Source organism: Vigna unguiculata, chromosome 1, assembly GCF_037176805.1.
Source record: "Vigna unguiculata cultivar grain cowpea cultivar isolate G323 ecotype 2 chromosome 1, ASM3717680v1, whole genome shotgun sequence".
Classification (NCBI taxonomy): Eukaryota; Viridiplantae; Streptophyta; class Magnoliopsida; order Fabales; family Fabaceae; genus Vigna; species Vigna unguiculata.
Genome location: NC_140792.1, coordinates 8,156,731 through 8,182,320, shown reverse-complemented (window position 1 = coordinate 8,182,320; position 25,590 = coordinate 8,156,731). Strand labels below are relative to the sequence as shown.

General features: G+C 33.3%; 2 protein-coding genes across 3 annotated transcripts; both read left to right on the top strand.

Moving 5' to 3' along the window:
• Positions 1 to 4,022: 4,022 nt before the first annotated feature.
• UBP25 (ubiquitin-specific protease 25) lies at positions 4,023 to 15,888 on the top strand. Of its 2 annotated transcripts, none has more exons than XM_028070113.2 (9): positions 4,023 to 4,447; positions 4,543 to 5,008; positions 5,308 to 5,383; positions 5,481 to 5,573; positions 9,061 to 9,138; positions 9,229 to 10,001; positions 10,899 to 11,024; positions 15,145 to 15,286; positions 15,384 to 15,888. In XM_028070113.2, exons 1-8 carry the CDS (start codon positions 4,273 to 4,275, stop codon positions 15,257 to 15,259), a joined length of 1,902 nt encoding a protein of 633 aa, XP_027925914.1. In that variant the 5' UTR covers positions 4,023 to 4,272; the 3' UTR covers positions 15,260 to 15,286; positions 15,384 to 15,888. The 2 variants fall into 2 exon arrangements, with proteins under 2 accessions (XP_027925914.1, XP_027925907.1); XM_028070106.2 differs by having other exon boundaries at positions 4,024 to 4,447; positions 9,052 to 9,138.
• A 5,167-nt stretch (positions 15,889 to 21,055) lies between these two features.
• Positions 21,056 to 22,001, top strand: LOC114182013 (uncharacterized). Its single transcript, XM_085670306.1, has 2 exons — positions 21,056 to 21,862; positions 21,973 to 22,001. The coding sequence occupies exons 1-2, from the start codon at positions 21,058 to 21,060 to the stop codon at positions 21,999 to 22,001; spliced, it is 834 nt and encodes a 277-aa protein (XP_085526432.1). The 5' UTR covers positions 21,056 to 21,057.
• The last annotated feature ends 3,589 nt before the right edge of the window (positions 22,002 to 25,590 follow it).

Below are 25,590 nucleotides of genomic sequence, written 5' to 3'. Positions count from 1 at the left end.
AATATGTTTTTTTTCAAAATAGAAAAATATTCTCTCTCTTTTAAGACAAAATTTATTATTTATATAAATGTTATATTAATATTTGTTACTAAAAATGTCTTATAAAATTAAGTATTGAAATTTATATTAAAGTTTAGTGGTATAAGTCATGAATAACAAATTTATGTTTTGTTATATTGATATTTGTTTGGTAAATTTGTTATTCATGACTTTTATCACTAAACTTTAATATAAATTTCAATACTTAATTTATAAATCATTTTTAGTAACAAATATAAATATAACAATTATATAAATAATAAATTTGGTCTTAAGGGAGAGACAATATTTCTCTATTTTGTAAAAAAATATTTGGACAAAATTGAAACAAATAGAGTAGTGACTAAATTGAAACAAATAAACATATATGGGTACTAAATTGAAACAAATAGACACACGTGGAGACTAAGTTGAAATCAAGACAATGACAAATTTAAAAAAAAAATTCAAAAAAAAAACATTCAAAAAAGAATTCAAAAAAAAAAATTCAAAAATTCAAAAAATTAAAAAAATTAAAAAAATTCAAAAATCTAGAGGTTGACACGTGGCACGCGGTTAACGGTGTTAATAATTTTTTTCTGAAAAGGACTTAATTGAAACACTTTTTCAAAAGTTGGGACAAAATTGACACTTTAGGAAGTCCTCTAGACTTCACTCCCTGATTGCAAATCGTGGCTTAGGACCAAAAACAGGTGCAATTGTCTTGTTCTCTTTCAGCTGGCGAAGGGCTTCCATATACTGCCTGTAGACATCCTCGGCAGCTACCCTAGCAGCCTCCATTTGCTGCATCACCAATTGTTATTGCTCAAGCGACACTGCTTGTCGCTGCATAGATACTTCATGTTGCTGCATCATAATCGTACTCTGTTGGGTTATAGCAGCCATCATTGCTTCTATTGCCCTGGCGATATCGGGTATATCACCTTGAGAAGATTGAGGAGTCCTACGAGGAGATGCCATAATTCTCTGGCACACAGGAAAACCATTGGTTAGGCTTGATAAGACATGAATCTTAGCCAAAGACACTAGAAAGACACCACAAAAGCTAAGCGGACACCCAAGTCCACAGACTCTAAGGAATGACCGCTCTGATACCATAAATGTAACACCCTATTTAATTAATAAATCTAATTAAAGGAAATGTCACACAGTATAATATAAGAAGCAAGATCAAAGGAGTATAACATCACTCCTACAGATATCCAAGGTACTTATAGGACAATAATTTAGGCACACCATGATGCCAACACAGAAAAGGGTAGAAGGTCTAAAGTATCCCAAAATACAGTGTTAAAAATGTAATACATGGGCCACAACACTAACAACAGACATAATGTGTAGAGCCCAAGTCCATATGACTAAGCAGCAGAACCTCCATCACCCTAATGGCCACGAGGATTTCTCGCATCTGCTCACATCAATAAATTGATGATCATCGCAAGAAGAGAGAATCACACAAGCAAGACATACAACAAACAAAGGGTAAGCTAGAGTAGAAAATAGTTTATCATACTGTCACATACAATTTCACAGCCAAGATGCATATGTCAACCAATCATGTTATGACTTCCCAACCAATACACTAAGACTCAGACACGACTCATCCGGATATATATAATTAGTCGAATTCAGCGGATGCTTGCACTTATGGTGGATTTCCTTGCTCTACCGAGCTAAGTGTTACAATGTTTCATCCCCCACACACAAGGTTAGCCCTTAATGAGTTTTAGTCCTCTTGCTACCCTCACCACTAAAGTCAGTACGCTCTATGTGAGAATAACTGACTCTTTAGAGTGTCAGGATGCAACCTTACCTTGAATCCTTACTAAATTATATAGATGGGGCACCACCATGAACTCCTACTAACAAGGGTCATGGAATTACGTCCCGACTAATTGGGGCACCACCATGAAGTCTCACCTAGAAACTCATGGAATTACGTCCTAATCAATGAGGCACCACGACACTGTCGTGGAATTACATCCTAACCATATACAAATCATGTTCCACCAACCAAATAAATACTTATCATGCATACCAATCTCATGCCAAACTTTATAACCAACCTTCATTCATATCCCATATCAATTCCATACCAAACTCATCATATTCGATCCATGAACCAGTTCCATACATGCACATCATTCATTTCATGCTTTTAACATATTAATTCACCCAAACATGTGGCAAACATACCATGATTGAGAAGAAAACAGAACCTGGTGCATTCTCGTCCAACTTCTCACTCAGGCAGAAGAGTCTCGCTCAAGCGAGCTCCCTTCGCTTAGGCGAGAACTCAATAGGTGGAACAATGGTGTTGTCGCACTCTCTCACTTAGGCGAGACCTCCTCGCTTGAGCGAGATGGGCTCTCGCTCAAAACAGGAGCTTGTCGCTTGAGTGACAGCTCGCGCAACACCTGGGAGGGTTTTTTGCGCTTAGGCGAGCTCTACTCGCTTGGGCGAGATTATCAGATCTCATCCACTGTCCACGCAGGCCAGTACACAGATTCATCCAGGACAATATGGAATACGCATTTATATCATATTGAGCATCATATACACACCATAAACACGAAACAGAACTAAAAAACAAGCAGAACACATTCAAACTCGAAACCCTAACTTCCCTTACCTGGAAATAGCTAGCAAGCTTCTTTGACCCTAAGCCCACGAACGCAGCAACTCCTAAAGCATATTTGAGAGCTGAAAAAAATGACGGACAAATAGGGAATGAGGTTATAATACTGACTGTCAGTTGCAATCACGAAAACAAGCTAGGAATGGAAGAAGGAGAGTGAGATACAACTTACATGGAGAAGAAACGAGGTTGAGCTAGCTTGAAGCGAACTAAGAGCTAAACCCTAACAGAGGTTCTGTGAGGGAACAAAAGAGAGAAGTGAGGCACTGTTTTTGCAAGGAAGGCAAAAGTGATAGGGGTTTGGCTGCCTTAGTAGTCTTGAACACCCTATGGGCCAGCCCTTAGGCTCATTAGACTTTGGAGCAACCATAATAATAAGGACTAAAATATAAGTGAGCCTTACAAGAAGTAAAAAAAAATTTAAAAGTTAACTAAAAAGCATATAACAATAAATCTTTTATGATTTTGATAAGTACTTCTAAGGGTCAAGTAGAAGGGATTCAAAATTTATTTTTACATCATATTATAATTTTTAATATTCACTGGCGAATGAAATTGTTCTAAGAGTTGCGTTCATATTTATTAATACGTGTTGCGTGTTTTATTTTTAATTATTTATTCATTTTAAATAATATTTCATAATTTTAATGTCTAACTTTCTTTAATTAAAAATTGTGATCATATGAAATCAAATATATTTTTAAGTGACTTAAATTAAATTACTGTTCTTTTAATGAATTTCATTGAAATTTAAATTTTGTAGACACCTAATTGGTAAAAGATGACGAGACTTAATTTTAATATTTATTTCACACTTTTTCTCTTCAATTTTATCTTTTTTTAATCTCTCTTTAACATCATAAACATATACTATTACTAAAAAAAACATCTATTAACATATGTTTTAATTTTTTTACACATTTTATTTAAATATAAAAATTGTCCTGTTATTTTATTTTTTATATAAAAAATATTTAAATGAAAAAATTACTACTACTGTGATTCTTTTCGTACATTAATTATTTAAGAACAATTTTAAAAATTATTTACCACTATCGCAAAAACCGCTAATTAAATTAACTAATTTCTTTTATTAAAAGTGAATTAATTAGTGTTACTATTTTATATTTAAGGACAGAAAGAATGCCAAACGTCGTGATAAATTAATTAAATTTTAATATAATAATATTAAAATATTTATTATAATTTTTAAATATATGAAAAATCAAACTTGAAGCACCTTAAGATAAAAATAAAAATAAAAAAAACCTTAAGAATTTCCTATTCATTCATTTCTTGTGTGCCACTACAATACAACCAGCAAGCATGGCTTAGTTCTCACTATTCACTCACAAACACTATTTTCTTTTCCGCAATATTATTTCCTCTCCCTCGGACCAAAGAAGTCGCTAGAAGAATTAAAGAAAAAAGAAAAATAAAACAGCTAACAACCCAAGAGAGGGAAACGAAAACTCAACCGAACCCCGCGACGAGAGAGATATGCGATTGCGGTGGCGGCGGCGGTGGTCAGGGTTGTTGAGTCCCCGATCGACGGCCAATGCAGCGGTTCGGTGCGGCGGCGGACGGTGTCGTTGATGGACCTGCAGATGACTTGGCAGCCGAGTCTCCTGAGTCAGAAACGCAAAACCGGTCCTCCTATAGGGCTCCGTAACCTGGGCAACTCGTGCTACCTCAACAGCGTCCTCCAGTGCCTCACATACACTCCTCCTCTCGCCAATTTCTGTCTCACTCTCCAACACTCTTCTCTCTGTAACCGGCTCTTCAATTCTCGTTATTCTTTCAATTTTAGTTTAATTTCTGTGCCTTGGCCTAATTTCTGTGTTCCGTTTCGAATTTCAATTCAGGTGATTTCTCTGCGTCTACGTGTCCGTTCTGCATACTGGAGAAGCAGATTGCGCGTTCACTTAAATTGGATCTCTCGCACGACGCGCCTTCCAAGATCCAGAGCTGTATCCGGATCTTCGCCGAGCACTTCCGCTGTGGCCGCCAGGAAGACGCACACGAGTTCCTCCGGTACGTAATCGACGCCTGCCACAATACCTGCCTCCGCCTCAAGAAGCTCCACCGCAAAGGCGGAGACGCTAATGGAGGCGGCGGAGACGGTGGCGGGAGTACGGTGGTGAAGGAGATTTTCGGGGGCGCCTTGCAGAGCCAGGTGAAGTGTCTGTGCTGTGGATATGAGTCGAATAAGGTTGATGAGATAATGGATATCAGTCTTGATGTTTTCCATAGTAACTCGCTTCAAGACTCCATGCAAAAGTTCTTTCAGCCTGAGGTTTTAGATGGCAACAATAAGTACAAGTGTGATAGGTAAGTTACCGAGTGGGTACAAGTGCATGAGCATTAGTTTGCTTTTTAAATATGTGTTTGGACAAAAAGTTATAGCTCCTTAGCTCTTGCATGTTTTGTTCTCCAATGAGAATTGCAGTTTCAGTTCAACAATATGCATAATTCTTTAATGCAAACCTTCATTATGTGATCATGATGTAGAACTATAGTTCTGATTGGAAAACAACTATCGAATTGTATGTAAGCTTTTTCCTATTTGTTTTGTGTGTTTGTGGGTTTTAATTGTTGAAAGGATGAAAATGTGGATGATTGATGTTCAGTTGTAAGAAATTGGTGGCGGCTAAGAAGCAAATGTCTATACTTGAAGCACCTAACATCCTTGTGATACAACTAAAGGTTAGTTATATGTATATATTTAATTTTTTTGGTCGTTAGGATTAGTGGTGGCTTGGGGTTTTTGAAGGATGGTGTGTTGATGAAATTTGTATTGTAGAGATTTGAGGGCATATTGGGTGGCAAGATTGATAAGGCTGTTGCATTTGAAGAGGTTTTGGTTCTTTCTAGCTTCATGTGCAAAGCAAGCCAGGTATGTTCGGTTTTTGTTTTGAACTAGTTACCACTACAAAAGGGTGCGTCTGTTTTTTCCTGTGGAAGCTCACATTAATGATGTAGAAAGTGTGGTCACTTCAATTGTAGTCGTGTCTTTATCATAACAGCATCTGCTTTAGAAAATAATCAGAAATATATTTATACATCTTCACTGGTAGCATTTTATCATGTCTGCAATGTTCCATGCTCACCTAAATTCATTTTTTTTTCTTTTTAATTGAATTTTCGTTTTTATTTATTTTGTACTAATTTAGTACATTGTATTTATAGTTGTGTTGTATTTATAATTTTTAAGATTTACTGTAGACCCTTGTGTGCCTGTCATGTTGTTCCATGCTTTCTAGGACATGATACAAAGTGTGTAATCCATTCTAATGGTCTCCTAAAATTTGTTTTCTTACTCAACCAAAATGTCCATGATATTGATAAGGAAAAGAGTGTTGGAAAGCTGCTTTAGTTGCAAAAAACCCTTGGTCCACCCTAGTTGTGACTTCTTTGGGCTGCCTTAATTCTAGCTTCGGATGGGGTATGTCTAGTCTTCGCAGTTATGGCCATAGTAGCTAGAGATATGTTTTAATAAAAGTTATAGAGCTTGAGAAATCTCAACATTCAAACTAATTTTATGGTTTAGAGTCTTTGTCCTAATTTCTGAGATGGTATATCATAGCCAATCATATATATATATATATATATATATATATATATATAAAATTAAAAAATGAGAATGAGTGCAAGACTAGGAAAGGGCTACCTTATAAAAGCTGTACAAAATATAATAAAGAATTATTTAATGCTCCCCCAAAGTTGGAGTATATAAATTTTTAGCAACAAGCTTGGAACATAAAAAATGAATTCTAGGTCCTCTTAAAGACTTAGTTAACAACGACTTCATCCTTGGTTGTTATGACCTCCTCCTTCTGCAAGGTGCTACTATTGTTTTGTGGAGGGTACTCTTTGGGTTGCATCGAAGAGATGTTGAATGTCATAAGCAAAATAATCTTGGGTCTTCTTCCCAAAAAGATGTCTTGAAGCATTTTAGTATTTTCAATATATCAGTCTCAATTGATTGCCATGAAACAAACATGTTTGCCTTTGCCATCGAGATATATTTTCAGGGGGAATAACACTGATTTCATTTTCCAATTACTCATGGAATGCTTTGACAAGGAACCACAACATCTCTACTGTTGTTTTATTGGAGGTGGAGGGCGGTGTGTAAGATTCAAACGCTACAAATTGCCCAAGAGGACCATTGTGTGGGAGAGTGTGCCTTTTAACATTCCTTCATGTATATTCAATGTTAATCACGCCCTGTTCAGAATCTAGTATGAGATCCATTTTTGATGGATAATGATTACTGGAGGCCATTCCAACTATACTAGCCTCAATTGTCTTGGGCTTTAGACCATACATTATGCTTGTTTGCCCTCATTATCTTTTGTCCATATTCTTATGTCTTTAGGAAAAGCTTTGTCACCTAGATTGGTGGCAAACAATGATCGATAAGATGTGTGCTTTTCAAAGTAGTGGTACTTTGGAGTTGGTTCCTCTTTTGACTAACCTGATTTGTTGGGTGTTAGTGATTATATTCTCTTAAAACAAGACTACATGAATAACCTGATTTGTTGGGTGTTAGTGATTATATTATCTTAAAACAAGACTACATGGTAAAATTGTTAGCTCTAAATCTCGCTTGGTTGTCAAAGGGTACACAAAAATCTATGTTCAAGTTCATAGTGACACTTTCTTCGGTTGCTAAAATGTTGTCTATTTGACTTCTTTTCCAATGTAACTATTCATCATTAGAGTCTTTTAGCATCACATCAAGAATGCATTTGTATATAGTGATCTTGTCCAGGAAGTTACATGGAGCAATATCCTGGATTTTGCTCATGGGGAGTTGTCTGGTATGGTATGTTGTCTACTAAAGCCCCTATGTGGCCTCAAGAAATCACTTCGTGCATGGTTTGAGTTTCAACTATCATCCAACAACCAATGTGATGTTGATTGTTCTCTATTTTATTGTCATTCTTCCCATTTATGTATCTGTGTCATTGTATATTTGGAGGACATTGTTATCACATGTAGTGATACGGAGAGTATTGGACACTTGTGGTATTTCCTTGGTATAGAAGTTGCCTAGTCCAAAGATGATTTCACTATATCTCAAAGAAAATATGCACTGAGCATTGTAGAAGAAACAAGGATGTTAAATACTAAGGTTGTGGACACACCAATGGATCTAAGTGTAGAACTAGTACCTAGTCAAGGAGAACCATATTTTAGTCCCGAGAGATACTAAAGGTTAGTTGGTAAGCTAGGTTACCTCATTGTGACTCATTCTAACATCACCTTTGTTGTGAATGTAGTAAGTCGATTTTTAAATTCTCCTTGTCACAATTATTGGAATGCAGTCCTATTAGTTATAAAGTATATTAAAAATTCTGTAGGCAAAACATCCTTTATGAAGACAAGGAAAATACTCAAATTGTTGGGTATTCCCATGCTAACTCGGTGTGGTTACCAAGTGATAGACGCCCACTTTAGTGTACTATGTTCTTGTTGGAGATAATGTAATATTGTGGAAAAGTAAGAAACAAAATGTGGAGGTAATCTTGTCTTCCATGAGAGTACCAAACATATTGAGATAGATTGTTATTTCATAATTGAGAAATTGGAGTTTGGGAGAAGTCACCACTAGATTTTTGAACTTTAGTGACATATTCATATTTGTAGCAATAGGCTGAGATATTCATCTATTGTCTAAGAGGACCAATGATTGTTCATATGTGTAGCAAGCTGGACGTGTACATATTATATGATCCAACTTAAGGAGGAGTGTTATACTTAAAAAAAATAAGGAGTAAATTCTGTATAATGAAGAATATGTAGATTGTATATGTATTAGTAGGAACATCTTTATTTGTTCCCTATAATATCTTTATTATTAGACGATATCAAATTTCTTCTATTTATTTGATTGATTTCATTTTCTCAATATAAACAAAGTAATAAACTCAATGTCTCTCTTTCCACCAAATTGTGTTTATTCAGTTATGTTTCATATGGAAGATATGGTACACAAAAGGTCTTCCTTGTGAGATAAAAACTTTGCCTTGTTTTCTCAGTGCATGGGACATGAACAGTCCATTATCTTTTTGAATATAAAACTCATACATACATTGTGGTAAAATTTAATTGCAAAAGGTGTGGTTAATTTAGGACTTTGAACTAAATAGTGAAACATCAAAGAGGGAAAATTACTAATTATTATTGTGCCACTTAAAGTACAAAGACATAAATTGCTTGGTATGGGCCAATAAAGGTTCAACATTTTTCCAACCCACGTTGATATCTTTAAGAATGACCAGTGTATCATTGCTAATATTACCTTCACTCACACTCACAGTTTTAATGTTAATTTTAGTTCTTTTCTAACGGGCATCCTTACGTAGGATCCACAGCCAGAATATAAGCTCTTTGGCACTATTGTGCATTCAGGCTACTCCCCCGAATCTGGTCATTACTATGCTTATATAAAGGTTTGCTAACTTTTTGTTTATCTGTCTGTACACATTATGTAGCTCAATATGTCAATTTTATGTTGATCTCATTTCCGTTTTTGTTCATAGGATGCAATGGGTCGGTGGTATTGCTGTGACGATTCTAGTGTATCAGTTGCAACCCTGCAAGAAGTTTTGTCCGAAAAGGTTTATATTCTTTTTTTCTCTCGAACTAATCAAAGGCCAGTGTCAAGTAGTAATTCTATTGCTTCAAACGGTGTAAAGCCTTATTCCAATGGGAGCCAAGCATCTGAATTTTCAAAGGTTGGTGTACCACTGAAAGATGTGCATGCAAAGTCAAGTTCTGACCTATCTCCTTGGAAGGATATGCCACATGTAGCTAAGACAGCTAAAGTACATTCCAGCCCACGAGTTAAGTTTGACATTAATGGAGGTTCTACTTCCAAAAGAAGTCCTGCTCCTCTAAGTGTGAATGGGAAAGTTGATGTTTCTAGGAATCAGCCTTTATTAATAAATGGACATGTCAAAGATTCAGTTTCTTTGGAAAATGGTAAGAAAGATCCTTCATCATTACCTGCCAAGAATGGTATTGACAAAAATAAAGTTGATGTTGACAAATTCAAAAGAAAGGAGTCTACATTTACAAATGGCCACAGTGATAATCAGATGGTTGATATCCGTTCTGTAAAGTCGGATCCCAGGCAAGATACTGATAAAAGCAGGGTAGCAGGTAAAGGTTCTGACAACTTTAAGCTTGAAAACAATGGCCTCGGCAATAAACCCAAAATATTGGGGAGTAAGAGAAAGGTACATGAGGACCCATTCTTTTTACTTGCACATGATGGTCAGTCTCAAGCAAAAGTTCAAAAACTGAAGGACAAGTAAGACAGTATATCCAATTCCTTCTCTAAAATTATAGTTCAATGATTTTTTAAATGGTTCCTTGCTGTGCTTTATGTTTCTGATATATGCGGAAATAGCGCATCATATACTTTTTTGTCAGTGTTTCATAGCCTGGATTTTCAGACTTTTGTAGTTGGGTTTAGACTTAATTAGTTAATGCTTGTCATTTTTTATGATATCTTACTTTTACTGAGGCTTTGTTTTAATATTAATAATCTAGTTGGTGGGAAAGGGAATACAAAATTTTGAATCACACTGATAAGATCCAGGAAAATATGATAGAACAACCTACTCTAATTGTATTAATAACCGATGTTTCCGCTAGAGTCAGTAAGATTCAGAGCTGGGAATACAATTAGCAACCCCCCCTCCCCCCACTCTCTCTCTCTCTAACAACTTGTGCATACCCCACACCACTAATGCCAAGTCAGCTATTAGTTAGGCCCCAATTCTCTCTCCTTATTATGACAAAGTGTGATTCCTCTCTTTTGTCTCCTACCGTAATAATGTTAATGGATGTTCTTCAAATTTTTTTTTCGTTTCATAGTTTATGTCTCTTCCAAACCTTCAATGTCTGACATGCTAAAAATATGTTGTTCTGTTAAAAATTTTCAGAATATTAGTCGTCTTTTGATTTATGTTGTACTGAAATCTTCATGCTTGTGATTGGTCACACCCAAACTCGAATTACCAGTTAACATTTTATATGCCTGTTTCCTGTGACAATTAGTTAACATCTATATACCTGTTTCTTGTAACAATCGGTTATACAGCTTTCCATTCTGAAATATTTATTATGTGCGAGTCATACTGTTTTTAAACAAATATTCATTACATGCCTTATTCTGATACCATGTTTTCAAAACATTACTCAGTCTTGTGAAAGAGGCGAAGTCACATTTGAGATCCTGCGGCTGGACAAATGAGGTCTATGAATTTATGCGCTCTAGAAAGTTACGTGCACAAGAAGATGGAAATTTAGGGAATGGAGATGAAACAAGGTATTGTTGATCGTATCCTACATTATCACTCACCATTTTAACAAATTACCATTTAATTATATAAGGTAGTAATTTCCAATTGTGACTATAGAGGCCAGGGGAAGGGATGTAGTGTTCTAAAAATGTAGCTTATACTTATTATGAAGCTCTGGAAAAGTATGATTGATTACGAGATGATAGAGGAAACAATTATTTATAGCCATTAAAGAGTAATTCATGTATAACCAGGAATTCTACTTTGTTGTTGTCTTTGTTTGGAATCAATTTGTTGTAACCTTAATATAAGATTTCTATGAAACTAATGTTGGGTGGATTAATTTATGAAATATAGAAATATGCACTATAGAAGAGGAGTTTTACTTATAGATTAGTTGGTAGTGTACATAAAGTTAAAACTTTTTTTTTTAGTTGAGGTGATGTGAGGGGGGTTGGCATACGTGGTTAAGTGATTGTGAAGATTTCTTTTTGTTACTAAATACAGTCATTCTTTCATTCCATTTTTCCCTCTTTCTGGTTCTTGTATGGTTTGAAAGAATTAATTCTTTAGTTTAAGGAAATGAATGTAGCAGAATCACATGATACCATTGACTTCAATAAACCCAAAACAAATTCTATAGGGTATTATTTACCCTACTATTAGTTCAAGTGTTATAGTTCCATATTGCATTGGACAAGTTGAGCACTATACAAACAAGAAAGACTCAAACTCATTGTCTTAAAGCTTTTGGTTGAGTATAGTGTCATGATCTCTTATGTAGTTGGCTTGTGGCCGCTTAGTATTTTCCTAGTGTCTCCTACTTGGATTTTTCGATAGTAGTATGAAAGCTAATAGTCTTTCCTAGTGACTGACTCCATTAAGTTGGTTGTGGTACTGGTGTGCGAATGATCCCTTGTATCCTAGTAGTGAATATGAGTGATGTGCCATTGAGAAAAATGACAATGCATGTAAGAGTCTCACTTGAACTATGTAAGAAATAAAGAATTACTTTATTGATAACAATCACACCAATTACATTCTCATCATCTCCATTTGTAATGATCAAAACATTGAAGAAACAGAAGTCAAAATGTGTTGAAAGGAATAAGAAGATTTTGAAGATATTTTTTCCTAATTACTATTGAAATATTGATGATATCTTTCATCCTAATAAACTAGTATTTACAACACTACCCCTCAAGTCGGTAAATGAATATCAATCATCCCAACTTGCCTATAAGATTTTGGAATCTGCCTTGAGAAAACCCTGTAATAAAAATGTTCACTATCTGAAATCTTGCAGGGACATGATTTGTAACCACCATGTCCTTGTCAAGATTATCTTTGATGAAGTGTTTGTCAATTTCAATATGTTTGGTCTTGTCATATGTTGGACTAGATTATGAGAAATGATCATGGCTGACTTGTTATTATAGGCATAGGGATGTTCACCTTTATTTTGAGGTCATAAAGTATGATCTTCAACCATAGCCTTTCACACACCTTGAGTAAGGGCTCAAAATTTAGCTTATGCACTACAACGTGGTACTCTATCTAGTTTTTGGCTTCTCTAGGTCACTAGACTTTCTCCAATAAACATACCATACCCATATGTAGATTTTTTGTTAGTACCAAAACATGTATAGTCTATCTGCATTAGTATATATCTTCAAGGTCAAATGTCTTCCTTCAAGAATAACCCCTTTCCTAGGCTTGAATTCAAGTACAAAAGAATTTTGTCTGCTGCTTGATGTGTCCTGCTCTTGGATCATGCATAAACTGACATGCCATACTAACTGTGTAAGCAATGTTTGTTATCTTGTGCGATATAGGAGAGCGCTCTTCACTTCCAATTCTATGACTATGTTCAGTAGAAACTCCAAAAGTTCTACATCCCACTTATATATTGTCACTTGACCTTATTTCTAGTCAATGTTGGCTTTTTAACACACCCTAACACCAAGGATTTTGAACATATTGAGCCTGGGACTTGATATATATGGGTGGTTTGATAGTGACAGCGACAACAACAACAACAACACTTCCCTTCACAGTCGTGTTCGTGTAGAGGAGGCTCTGAGTGATGAGGGGTCTGTGTCCTCTAGCCGGAGGGATCTCGCCTTTAGTTGGCAGAGGGAACCGGAGATGTGCTCCACCTATATATAGAAATTTCAGGAATTGGAAATTGTGTATGGAAGTTTTAGAAATTCTTTTATAGACGTACCACTTGCGCATTTAGGGTCTAGGAACCTCCCCTATTCCACTAATTTTTCTGACTCCCAAAACTTGAGAACAGACCTATATATATATATATATATATATATATATATGTATATGTATGTATGCACACACACACATATATTTGTGTATATGTGTGTATTCATGGAACTAAAATGTTCTTCCTCCACAAATTGTACATTTTCTTGCATATCAAAACCTCATTAAATAGCTTAATGACTCAAATGTTAGCATGATACTTTCTTTGTTTTACACATGCCCGAGTCTCATTAGGACCAACAACTGTATCATTATTCATTCTCTTAGGAACTTTTACTTCAAACGCTGCCCTGCTTTTCCACACATTGCATGTCAGCAGGTTACTCAACCAAATATTTTTCAAAGCCTATATTCTCAATCTTAAGACTCCATCTATTCAACATGGGATAAGAACTGGATCATCTCTTTGTGATGTTCCTACCTTTATTTCATTACCGATTTTCTCAAGAGTTGGAGCTATTGTTAGTCATCCCTTGCCATGTGATCCTTCTGGCATCTTCTTTAGCAATTTCTTCCTCCATTTGCTATTCTATTCACTCTTGCCACCGCTCTATGGCATTGATTTTGACATGAACACACAAAATCAAGTCTCCCAAGTAGTTGTGTGCAATCCAGTCTCCTGGCAGTCTTCTTCCCTGCTTGCTGCTGTCTAACCACCGTCTGTCAAATGGTAGCTATTCTTTTATTCATATTTCTTTATAACTCATGATTTGTTTCCTTATTCAGTTATGGTTATGATTTAGTATTTAGTGTGTTATTTCTATCACATTGCAATAAAGGATGGCAACAAGCAGGGTGGGTGCGGGTTTTATTATCCCATCTTCATCTCCAAAGTTAAATTTAGGATAATGATATTTTAACCCACTTTTTTTTTATCAACTTTTAACCTACTACTTCAATCACCATTAGATCATTTATTTTGATTCTTTTTAGTGATGTTATGATCTAATGGTGATTGAAGTGGTGGGTTAAAAATGAGTAAAAAAATGTGGGTTAAAGTATCATTGTCCTTAAATTTATCTCCATTTCTTATTCTGGTTGGGTTTGAACATTTTATTCCATACCATTCCCATTGGGTGTAAGTAAATGTACCCATTTACACCTTTTTATTGTTTCAAATATTAGTCAAATAATCTTTTAGAAAAAAAAATCACAAAAAGAAAATATGATATATCATTCCTTCAATGTCAATGTCATGAAAGAAATTATAATTTTATATATATCAAATTACAGGATCAAATAACAATTGGTTAAAGGTATAATGATCATAGAAAAGAGGATTCTATGAAATTGAGGTCCGTGTTTCTTGAAATGCAATCCACCATATTACACAAAGGGAAAACTGTGTAATCAAGGTTAAAGTGAATTTTGTGAATTTTGAATTATTAGTCAAATAATTGAGAGAATAAAAAGAATTATGTAGTGAAAGAAAACTGTGTAATCATGGTTGTTTTAGTGCATGGAGAATATGTATATGCATCCCTGTCCGTGTACTCAATTTAAAAACATTGGCATTGACCATACCTATACTCCGGTCTATATAGATATTTCTAGTAAAAATCGGTCGGGTTCGGCCAATAGCGGTAGGGCTGAGTTTTTTTTTTTTTCCATCCCTAATTGCAATACATCACAATACTCAAGAAATATTACTCAGTATCCTCTTTTCTCAATTTCATCCTACAATTCCTAAAGTCCTTTAAGTATTTTCTTGAGCACTTTAGGCTGTTACAAAGCTTCATTCAATGAGTCCATAGTTCCTGTACCTGTCTTTTTCTTTAATAATTTCTCATTTGTAAATAAGCACAATGATGTTTGTGATTTGACTCGCTGGTTATAATCCTTGGATGTGCACTCCGAGCAATGCAGGAAGTCGTTAATTAGAGAGGCGCAGCTAGCTTTCAACACAAAGATTCCAGAGTCATTGAGAAAGGATTTGATTGAACGACTCAAACCTTCATCCAAGAAAACTATACAATTTTAAGGACCTTGATCTGAGCATGCGTACGAGGTAAACTATTAGTTTATGCTTATACGATTTTTCCGTTCTGTAAGTCTCTAAATCAGTTAGTGATTTGATATTTTCTGTCATTTTGAAAATATTGCAGCATGTTGATCTTGTCTTGATAGTGAGGCGTGGTGTGTATACTCTGTATTACTAATTATTGTAGTGATGGCGGTACCCTTAACTGGGATATTAGTTTGGGTTTGTGACATACTAACTCTTTGAGCTAGTGCTGGCGTAGGAGCAGAAGAATATGGAGACTTGTTATCGTCGAAGTTTGGCTTTGTTATGCTTCTAGTTGTTTCATGCATATTTGCTAGAAGTCCAGATTTCATGTCTTGCCACAAGTTTTCTTCTCTTTGTAGGCTATGAAGTTGTGTTGAATCTTGAGGAGAGCATGCCAGGAATTCTATTCATTCTGTACAATCTACTTTAGTCATATGTACTGGAGCAAAATCTTACTTTTCTACAAAATTGCTCAAAAAATTTTGCAGCGAAAATGTGGCTGTGCATCACTTTTGATACACGCGCTATCCAATGACTGTATATACTAACAAATTCATTCGCTATATCAATATTATCCGTTGAAAAAACATAACTTCCTCAAATTTGAGATTTGTGATTCAGTTTTGATGGACATCAGCGACTTTGTAGAATGAATGTTCGTAGAAGCTGCAAATATTTTAGTCCATAAAAGGAGTCTCCACTGAAATATTCAAACTCATCTATCAGACTGCTTGTTCATTTCAAATCCTCCTGACCAACTTCAAATTTCGTCTGCATTCATTATTCATGAACTATAGTGTTTTGCAAGTGTAAGCTGTGCGGCTAAATGATACAAGTGTGGCCGAAGAAAATGAAGATAAGAAAGATAATCAATCAAGATGTCAGTTATGATTTTTGCTTTCTGCACACCCATGATTACTAGCTGCACATCCATGTTATCAACGAAAAAGTAAACTCATTGTCATTATATACTCATTCTTGTTATTGTGTCTTCTTCTTTGGTGCATTTTTATTGTCATTATATAATCATTCTTTGATTATTGTCATTATATAATGATTATATACTTAATTTTTTTCTTAAAATCAACTATATTTAAATCACTAAAATAATTTCTTAACTCAAAATACAGCATATTTAATTTACTAGAAAAAGTGTTTTGCAAATAATAACCAAAATAGTCAAATTTATTACATATTCTAACAATATTTTGCTCGCAAGTAATTTCCTTCTAAGACTACATCATTAACATATTTCTTTTATATTTATTTCTTACTTTAATATTTTTTTTTCTATACCTAAGCTATTTAATAATTTTACTCAAGACGTGATTTCATACCTAATAAAATCAAATCTTATCACACTCAACCATATAAAATTTAGTTTTCAGTATACGAAACTAAGAATATGTTCACCCTCAACGACCAAATATTTGTATCATCAAAATCTTTATACTAAAAAAATCAGTATAAAAAAAATTATCAACCTCAACGACCAAATATTTGTATCATCAAAATCTTCTTTCCTCTCAATTTATTTATCATTTTTCTAATTCATTCTATAATGTCATGAATAATGTTTTCTTAATATACCACAAAACCTCGATCAAAAGATTTAGTAAAATTTAGTTAAAAAAATTAATTCATATAATTTACATTTGAAAAATTACATTGGACCAAAATTAGAATTAATCCTTATGTAAGTTAAAAAATAAGGATTAATTTTAATTTTCGTTTAAAGTTAAAAAATAAAAAGTATATTTAATCTTTTAAAAATTATAAAAACTAAAAAAGTAAGTATGTGAGTGATCTTGTCCCCTCTCCACATAGCCGCCACACCTCCATAAGCTTATGCTCCTCCACATCTCCATTACCGGAAGGTTGCGACGACTTGCATCTCCATTGGTGGAAATCTCCATCATTGCAAAGATCTGTACCTCCATAGCTTCAAGACTCCACACTCATTGCTTAAAGCTTACAGAGAAGAAGTGGTTCTTCCTTGCTCTGCGTGCCAGAAAGTGAGAGGTAACTGGATTTATTGTCTTTGCTAGGGATGGCAACGGGGCGGGACGAGTTTCGCTATCCCATACCCATTCCATCTCCGTAAAAAAAATTCATCCTCATACCCAAACCCAACGGGTATCAAACTTTTATCCCATTCTCATACCCACCGGGTAACGGGTATAATCTCGTACCCATATCCATACTCATTTTCTTACTACTTCAATATTAATTTTAATTAATTTTTATAAAATAATAAAAAAATTATGGTAAAGGAAACATAATATTACCAAATATTTAAGGATGATTATTTCTTCGATATCAAATACTTTAAAATAAATTATAATTGTTTACATTTTAGATTATAATATCAAATAAAATTTCATGAAAACCAAAATAATTATTAAATTTTCAAATATTAATGAAACATAGTTGATAAAATATAAAAAATATTTTTTAAAAAATTAAAAAAAACAAATATTCAAATTAAAATATATTTTAAATGTTTGTTTACTTCAATCTTTTAAATTCTAATAAATCTCTTTTTTATACACTAATAAAAGTTATAATACATCATTTGATCAAAATGATACAAAAAACAAATAATAATCATAATAAAAGTTTAAAATAAATTATAATTGTTTACATTTTAGATTATAATACCAAATAAAATTTCATGAGAACGAACATATTTATTAAATTTACAAACATTAATGAAACTTAGTTGATAAAATTTAAAAATATTTTTTAAAAAATATAAAAGGAAAACAAATATTCAAATTAAAATATATTTTAAATGTTTGTTTACTTCAATCTTTTAAATTCTAATGAATCTCTTTTTTATATACTAATAAAAGTTATAATACATCATTTGATCAAAATGATACAAAGAACAAATAATAATCATAATAAAAGTTTAAAATAAATTATAATTGTTTATATTTTAAATTATAATACCAAATAAAATTTCATGAGAACCAACACATTTATTAAATTTGCAAACATTAATGAAACCTAGTTGATAAAATTTAAAAATATTTTTTAAAAAATATAAAAGGAAAACAAGTATTCAAATTAAAATATATTTTAAATTTTTGTTTACTTCAATCTTTTAAATTCTAATGAATATCTTTTTTATACACTAATAAAAGTTATAATACATTACTTGATCAAAATGATACAAAGAACAAATAATAATCATAATAATAAAATTTTAACATAGATCTTGTATTTTTTGAACTTCAATTATGTTGGATACTGATAAAAAAATATTCATGACAATTACATTAGATTTTTATATTGTAGTAAATAAAAGTTATTTATACAAGTATAGTGAAAAAATTACAGTATAATTGATAATGAGTTAGAAAATAAAAAATAATTAGATAAAATATATCGAAATAGTATTCTACATAATGAAAATAAACAATAAATAAAAATATTAAAAATTTAACCAATGTTCACAAACAATTTGAGAGACTATTGAAAGAAATCGTACAAAGGAAAATAAATGTAAAATTAAGGGTATGATAAGTTGAAAAATATCTTAGAGATCTAAGAAAACTTTTTAAATATCAACATATATACTCAATGGTTGAGAAATAAAAAAAATTATTTTAGTGAAACAAAAGAGTTCTTCAAATGAAACAAAAACTAATAATAATAAGTATATGATTTTTTTTATATTACCTAGTAAACAAAATGTTTGTACTATTAAATACTTACATTGAGAGTATTAAACATTTTCATGTGAAAGAAAAATATACAATAAATAAAAATATTAAAAAATAATAGAAATATTCAAATATGAGACATAAATATTAAATATAATAGAAATATTAAATACTTACATTGAGAGTATTAAATATTCTCATGTGAAAGGAAAATATACAATAAATAAAAATATTAAAAAAAATAGAAATATTCAAATATGAGACATAAAAAAAATTTAATTGAGATACATCTTCTTAACATAATTACATAAAAGTTATTATAAGATGAAAAATATAATTGAGATACGAATGAGTTTCATGACAAACCAAATAATTAGAAGAAATAAATAAATAATATGTTATATTTTATATAATAAAATTATATAAAATTATTATTCTCTATATAATTATTATTATTATGGATTAGCATTAATAATAAATTAAGTTATTCGTTAATATTAATTATTATATGGGTAATATATATATATATATATATAATTTTGGGTATTCTGATAAACGATCTGTGATGGGGTTGGATTGTTTAATAAACGGTCTGTGATGGGCTTGAATAATCAGATACATTTTGAGAGGTCCCTGGTCTCTGCTGACGGGATATAAAACTGATACCCATTAGTCAGTTTTTATGTAACAACTAAAAATACTCTTACGTTTAGAAAATATCCATCAGAAAGAGAACAGTAACATCTCATACTGCGTGCTTCCATGGATCCTTCATTAGTTCCAGGTACACAATTTTAACTCATACTTGAATATATTGTATTATTGTATCTTATGCATATATTATTTCTATCAATTGGTATCAGAGCCTATTAAGATACAAAATATAATTATTCATTATTCTTTTGGAAAGTGTATCATGATATTGGAAATTTAATAGAGGGGATTAGTTACTGTTTAAAACCCTAATTATGTTCAAAATCCTAATTAAGGAAACCCCAATATTGATAAGCTTCTCTCTCGGTAAACCCAATTTTATGGGTTTTATGTTTGCACAGTGCAAACCTAATTGTTCTTGAAAATCCTAATTGGTAGCCATGTCTGTAAGGATCACGATGCTGCATCGGAGGTCGGTTTTGTTTGTGCGTGATCATCTTTTGTTCACTGCATCGGTGTAGATTTTTTCCGCACGGTTCATCGAAGGTCTTGATGGCACTGTTCACTGCATCGGCACTGTTCACTGCATCGGTGGTCATCTGTTCATCGCACTGTTCATTGCATAGGCAGTTTTGATGGCACTTTTTTCTATCTAACCGAAGTTGAACCCGTGCACCCAAATAGGTCAAACAAATGCATAACTGCTAAACAAATGCAGTTTTGATGGCACTTTTTCGGGGCCACTGTGCGTCGGTTTTTTTTTTTTTGAACTTTTCAAAGCATAATGGCCACGTGCACACTGTGGCTAACAACAGGACACCTTAAAAAATTAAATTAAATAAAAATAATAAAATTAAATTAATAATAATAAAATTAAATTAATAATAATAAAATAAAAAATAAATAAAAATTAAATTAATAATAATAACGATTATTATTATTATTATTATTATTATTTCATGCATTATATAATTTATTATATTTTTGTTAAGCATGATATAATTTTATATAATTGTTAACTCACCTATCGTGGGTACACTTGTATGAAATTTTATGGAAATGATATAATTTAAATATTTTTTTTAAATTAATTTGATATTACATTAATATTAATTATACCCTATCGGTATTTTATTATTAATGTATTTTATTTTTCTTGATACAATTTATTATTAATGTATTTTATGTGAATTATTTGTCTTGTACCCTATCGGTATTAGATTTCTTTTGGCATGAAATGTTCATTGTATTTTATTATATTTTATATTTTGTTTTATTTCTTATTTATTATGATTCGGGACCCTTAGGCGGGATCATAGTGAATGAGAAATAATTTGATATCATAGGCATATTTTGCTGTGTATTCAGAAACATTTATTTTGTTTATTTATACAATAAGTGTGTATTAAATGTTTCTTTGTTATTTTGATACCAGCTTCTTTGCCTATGCCATTGACTTCGGTCAAAACTTTAAATGGGACAAATTTTGAGGACTGGAAAGAATCTTTGGATTTATATCTAGCAATTACCAACATGGATTTTTCCTTGAGAGAAGCAGAACCTTCAGCTCTTACGCCTGAGTCCACTATTGTCCAAAGAGCTTCTCGTGAAAAATGGGAACACTCGAACAGGGTGTGCCTAATGGTGATGAGATATACCATGGAGAAGTCTATTCGACAGAGCATTCCGGATAATGACAATGCTAAGGATTTTATGAGATCAGTTGGTGAGAAGTTTAAGACTTTTGATAAAGCTCAAAAGGGTCAATATCTGTCACTTCTTGAGAAGACCAAATATGATGGTGTCAGTGGTGTTCGTGAGCATATGATGAAGCTTGTGCACTATTATAACAAACTCAAATCTCTAAAGGTAGATCTTGGTGATAGTTACTTGGTTTGGCAGGTTATGGAATCTCTTCCTTCTCAGTTTGATGTGTTGAAGACTTCTTACAACACTCAAAAGGAGGAATGGACAATTGATGAAATGATAGCTATTATTTCTCAAGAGGAAGCATCGATTAAAAAGACCAAGTCTCATAGTGTGCAGTTTACAGCTACTAATTCAAGCACTAAACCTGTGAAAAAGGGCTTCAAAGGTAAATCTCGTCCTGAAAAAGGGAACACAGGGAAAGCACTAGCGGTTTTGGAGCCTAAGAAGAAGTACTTCAAGGGGAATTGTGCCTATTGTAAGAAATTTGGACACAAGATAGCTGATTGTTATATTCTTAAGAAGAAGAATGCTGATAAGGAAGGTATACTCCTATATGCTCTAGCTTGTTTTGAATCTAATGTTATTGATGTTCCTCCCAATTCTTGGTGGTTAGACTCGGGTGCTACTATTCATGTTGTGAATTATTTACAGGGGTTCACAAGTCTGAGAAAACCAAGTGATGTCGAGTCCAAGATTATCATGAGAGATGGAGCTAGAGCACTAGTTGAAGACATAGGAGTAGTTTCTTTAAATTTACCTTCTGGACATGTTTTGTTATTAAAAGACGTTGCTTATGTACCTTCTATGAGAAGAAATTTGATTTCAGTTTCAATTTTGGACAAATGTGGCTACACTTTTGAATTTGGCAATGGTAAACTTGTTGTTTATTTCAATTCAATTATTGTTGGCTCAGGAGTTTTATATGATGGACTTTACATGCTGAATCTGAATGATATGTCTGTTAATTCTGTTATTGGACATAAGCGTAGTAGAGTTGATGAAAATTCCTCTATGTTGTGGCATAGACGTCTTGGACATATTTCTAGACCTCGGATTGAGAGGTTGATTAAAGAGGGTATTTTGCATGATTTGGATTTTTCTGATTTTGATACTTGTGTTGATTGTGTTAAGGGCAAGTTTACCGCAAAAGTAAGAAATACAGGAGCAAACAGAAGTGATAATGTGTTGGAGCTTATTCATACTGATATATGTGGACCTATCACACCCACTTCCATGGGCGGATATAGGTATTTTATTACGTTTATAGACGATTATTACCGTTTTGGCTGGATAGATCTCCTACAGGAAAAATCAAGTTCCTTGGATGCTTTTAAGTCTTTTAAAGCTGCTATTGAGTTGAAAACAGGAAAGAAGATAAAATGTGTAAGGTCTGACAGAGGTGGAGAGTATTATGGCAGATATGATGAGACTGGAAGAAATCCTGGACCTTTCGCTAGATTTCTTGATGAATGTGGTATTGAAGCTCAGTATACTATGCCTGGTACTCCTCAGCAAAATGGAGTTGCAGAAAGGAGGAATCACACTCTTTTAGAGATGGTGAGATGTATGTTGAGTCATTCCTCCTTACCAGATTTCCTTTGGGGAGATGCTTTAAGGACTGCTGTGTATATTCTTAATCAAGTACCTAGCAAGTCTGTTTCAAAGACTCCTTATGAACTCATGTTTGGGAAGAAGCCAAGTTTGAGACATTTCCATGTGTGGGGCTGTAAGGCGGAGGTGAGGCCTTATAATCCTCAGTTAAAAAAACTTGATCTCAAGACTGTCAGTGGGTTCTTTATTGGTTATTGTGTGGGTTCTCGTGGTAGCAGGTTTTACTGTCCTTCTCACTCTATGCGGGTTATTGAGTCTGACCGTGCGGTATTCTTTGAGGATAATTTGGACAGTGGGAGCAATACACCACGACCAGTCACTTTTAGAGAAGACCGTGTTGTTATTCCCGTGCCATCCATTTATCTTCCTGCAGATAATGTCATTCCAGTTGTCCGTGATGAAAATGAATTTGTTCCAGATCGTGTGGATGCCACAACACCTGTAGTAGATGAACAAATTCATGATGATGTTGTTGAAGAAATTTCTTTGAGGAGATCTCAAAGAGTACGCAGGTCTTCTATATCTGATGATTATCTAGTGTATCTTCAAGAGCATGAATATGATCTAAATAATGTTGATGATCCCATTACTTTTGAAGAGGCTATCTCTAGTTCTCATGGTGATGATTGGTTAAATGCTATGCATGATGAGTTAGCTTCTATGGCCCATAATGATGTTTGGGATCTTGTGGATTTGCCACTGGGTTGTAAACCAATTGGGTGTAAATGGGTCTTCAAGACTAAGCGTAGTCCAGATGGAAAAGTTGAAAGGTATAAAGCCAGACTTGTAGCAAAAGGCTATAGTCAGAGGGATGGCATTGATTATAAGGAGACTTTCTCACCGGTCTCTACTAAGGATGCTTTTCGTATTGTTATGGCTTTAGTAGCTCATTTTGATTTGGAGCTTCATCAAATGGATGTAAAAACAACTTTTTTGAATGGAGATTTATTTGAAGAAGTGTATATGGTTCAACCTGATGGTTTTGCTAAAAAAGGTAAGGAGCATTTGGTTTGCAGGTTGAAGAAGTCTATTTATGGACTAAGACAAGCTTCTAGGCAATGGTATTTGAAATTTGATCAGGTGGTCACTTCTTTTGGCTTCAAGGAAAATGCCTCAGATCAATGCATTTACTTGAAGAAAAATGGGAGCCATTTCATCATTCTTGTTTTATATGTTGATGATATTCTTCTTGCTAGTAGTAGTGTTGAACTTTTGATTGAGACAAAATTGATACTAAATAGCCACTTTGATATGAAGGACCTTGGTGATGCTTCTGTTGTTCTGGGCATTCAGATCTCTCGTGACAGGTCACGTGGCATTCTTGGTTTGTCTCAAAGAGGATACATAGATAAAGTCCTCAAGAGGTTTAACATGCATTCTTGCTCCTCATGTGCAGCACCTGTTCAAAAGGGTGACAAACTCTCCAAATCTCAGTGTCCTCAAAATGATAATGACAAAGTTGAAATGAAAAAAATCCCATATGCTTCCGCTGTTGGTAGTTTAATGTATGCTCAAGTTTGTACTCGTCCCGATATTGCTTTTGCTGTTAATGCTTTAGGGAGATACTTGAGTGATCCAGGTTTGGATCATTGGAAAGCTGTTAAAAAGGTCTTTAGATATTTGCAGGGAACTAAGGATCATATGTTGACCTTTAAGAAGTCTGATCAACTTCAGGTCATTGGTTATTCTGATTCTGATTTTGCTGGTTGCCCTGACGACCGAAAGTCTACTTCTGGCTTTATTTTTATGATGGCAGGAGGAGCCATTTCTTGGAAGAGTGTTAAACAAACTCTTACAGCTACTTCCACTATGGAGGCAGAGTATGTTGCTTGTTATGAAGCTACTTGTCAAGCTGTGTGGCTTAAAAATTTGATTTCTGGCTTTCAAATTGTTGAAAGTATTTCTAGGCCACTTGTGATATATTGTGACAACACTGCTGCCGTCCATTTATCTCAAAACAATAGAAGTTCTACTCGCTCAAAGCATTTTGATATAAAATTTCTATTTGTTAGAGAGAAAGTTTTGGATTATCAAACTCGGATTGAGCATACTGCTACAGAAAATATGTTAGCAGACCCACTAACTAAAGGCTTATCTGTTGGAGTTTTTCAAAATCATGTAACTCATATGGGTGTGGTTAAGTCTTTTGATGTATTGGGTTAGTGGGAGTCTGAGATTTACACTCTATATTATTATGGTTTTCATGAGATGTAAATTTGTCAATGACGTCAGTTTCGTTACATCTTTTCTCTTTCTACATAGAGAATTTATGAACCATTTTGGGATCACATATTTATTATGTTTGTTTTTTATTCTATATATTATCCATTATTTAAGAAATCTAAGCATATGGTAAGTATCCCTATCGGATATTATCTTTGTGATTTATGTTTATATTTCTTAATTGGTATTTGTACTTATGTTGCAATTGATATAATTAATTTATTTATTAATGTTATCCAAGTGGGAGAATGTTATATTTTATATAATAAAATTATATAAAATTATTATTCTCTATATAATTATTATTATTATGGATTAGCATTAATAATAAATTAAGTTATTCGTTAATATTAATTATTATATGGGTAATATATATATATAATTTTGGGTATTCTGATAAACGATTTGTGATGGGGTTGGATTGTTTAATAAACG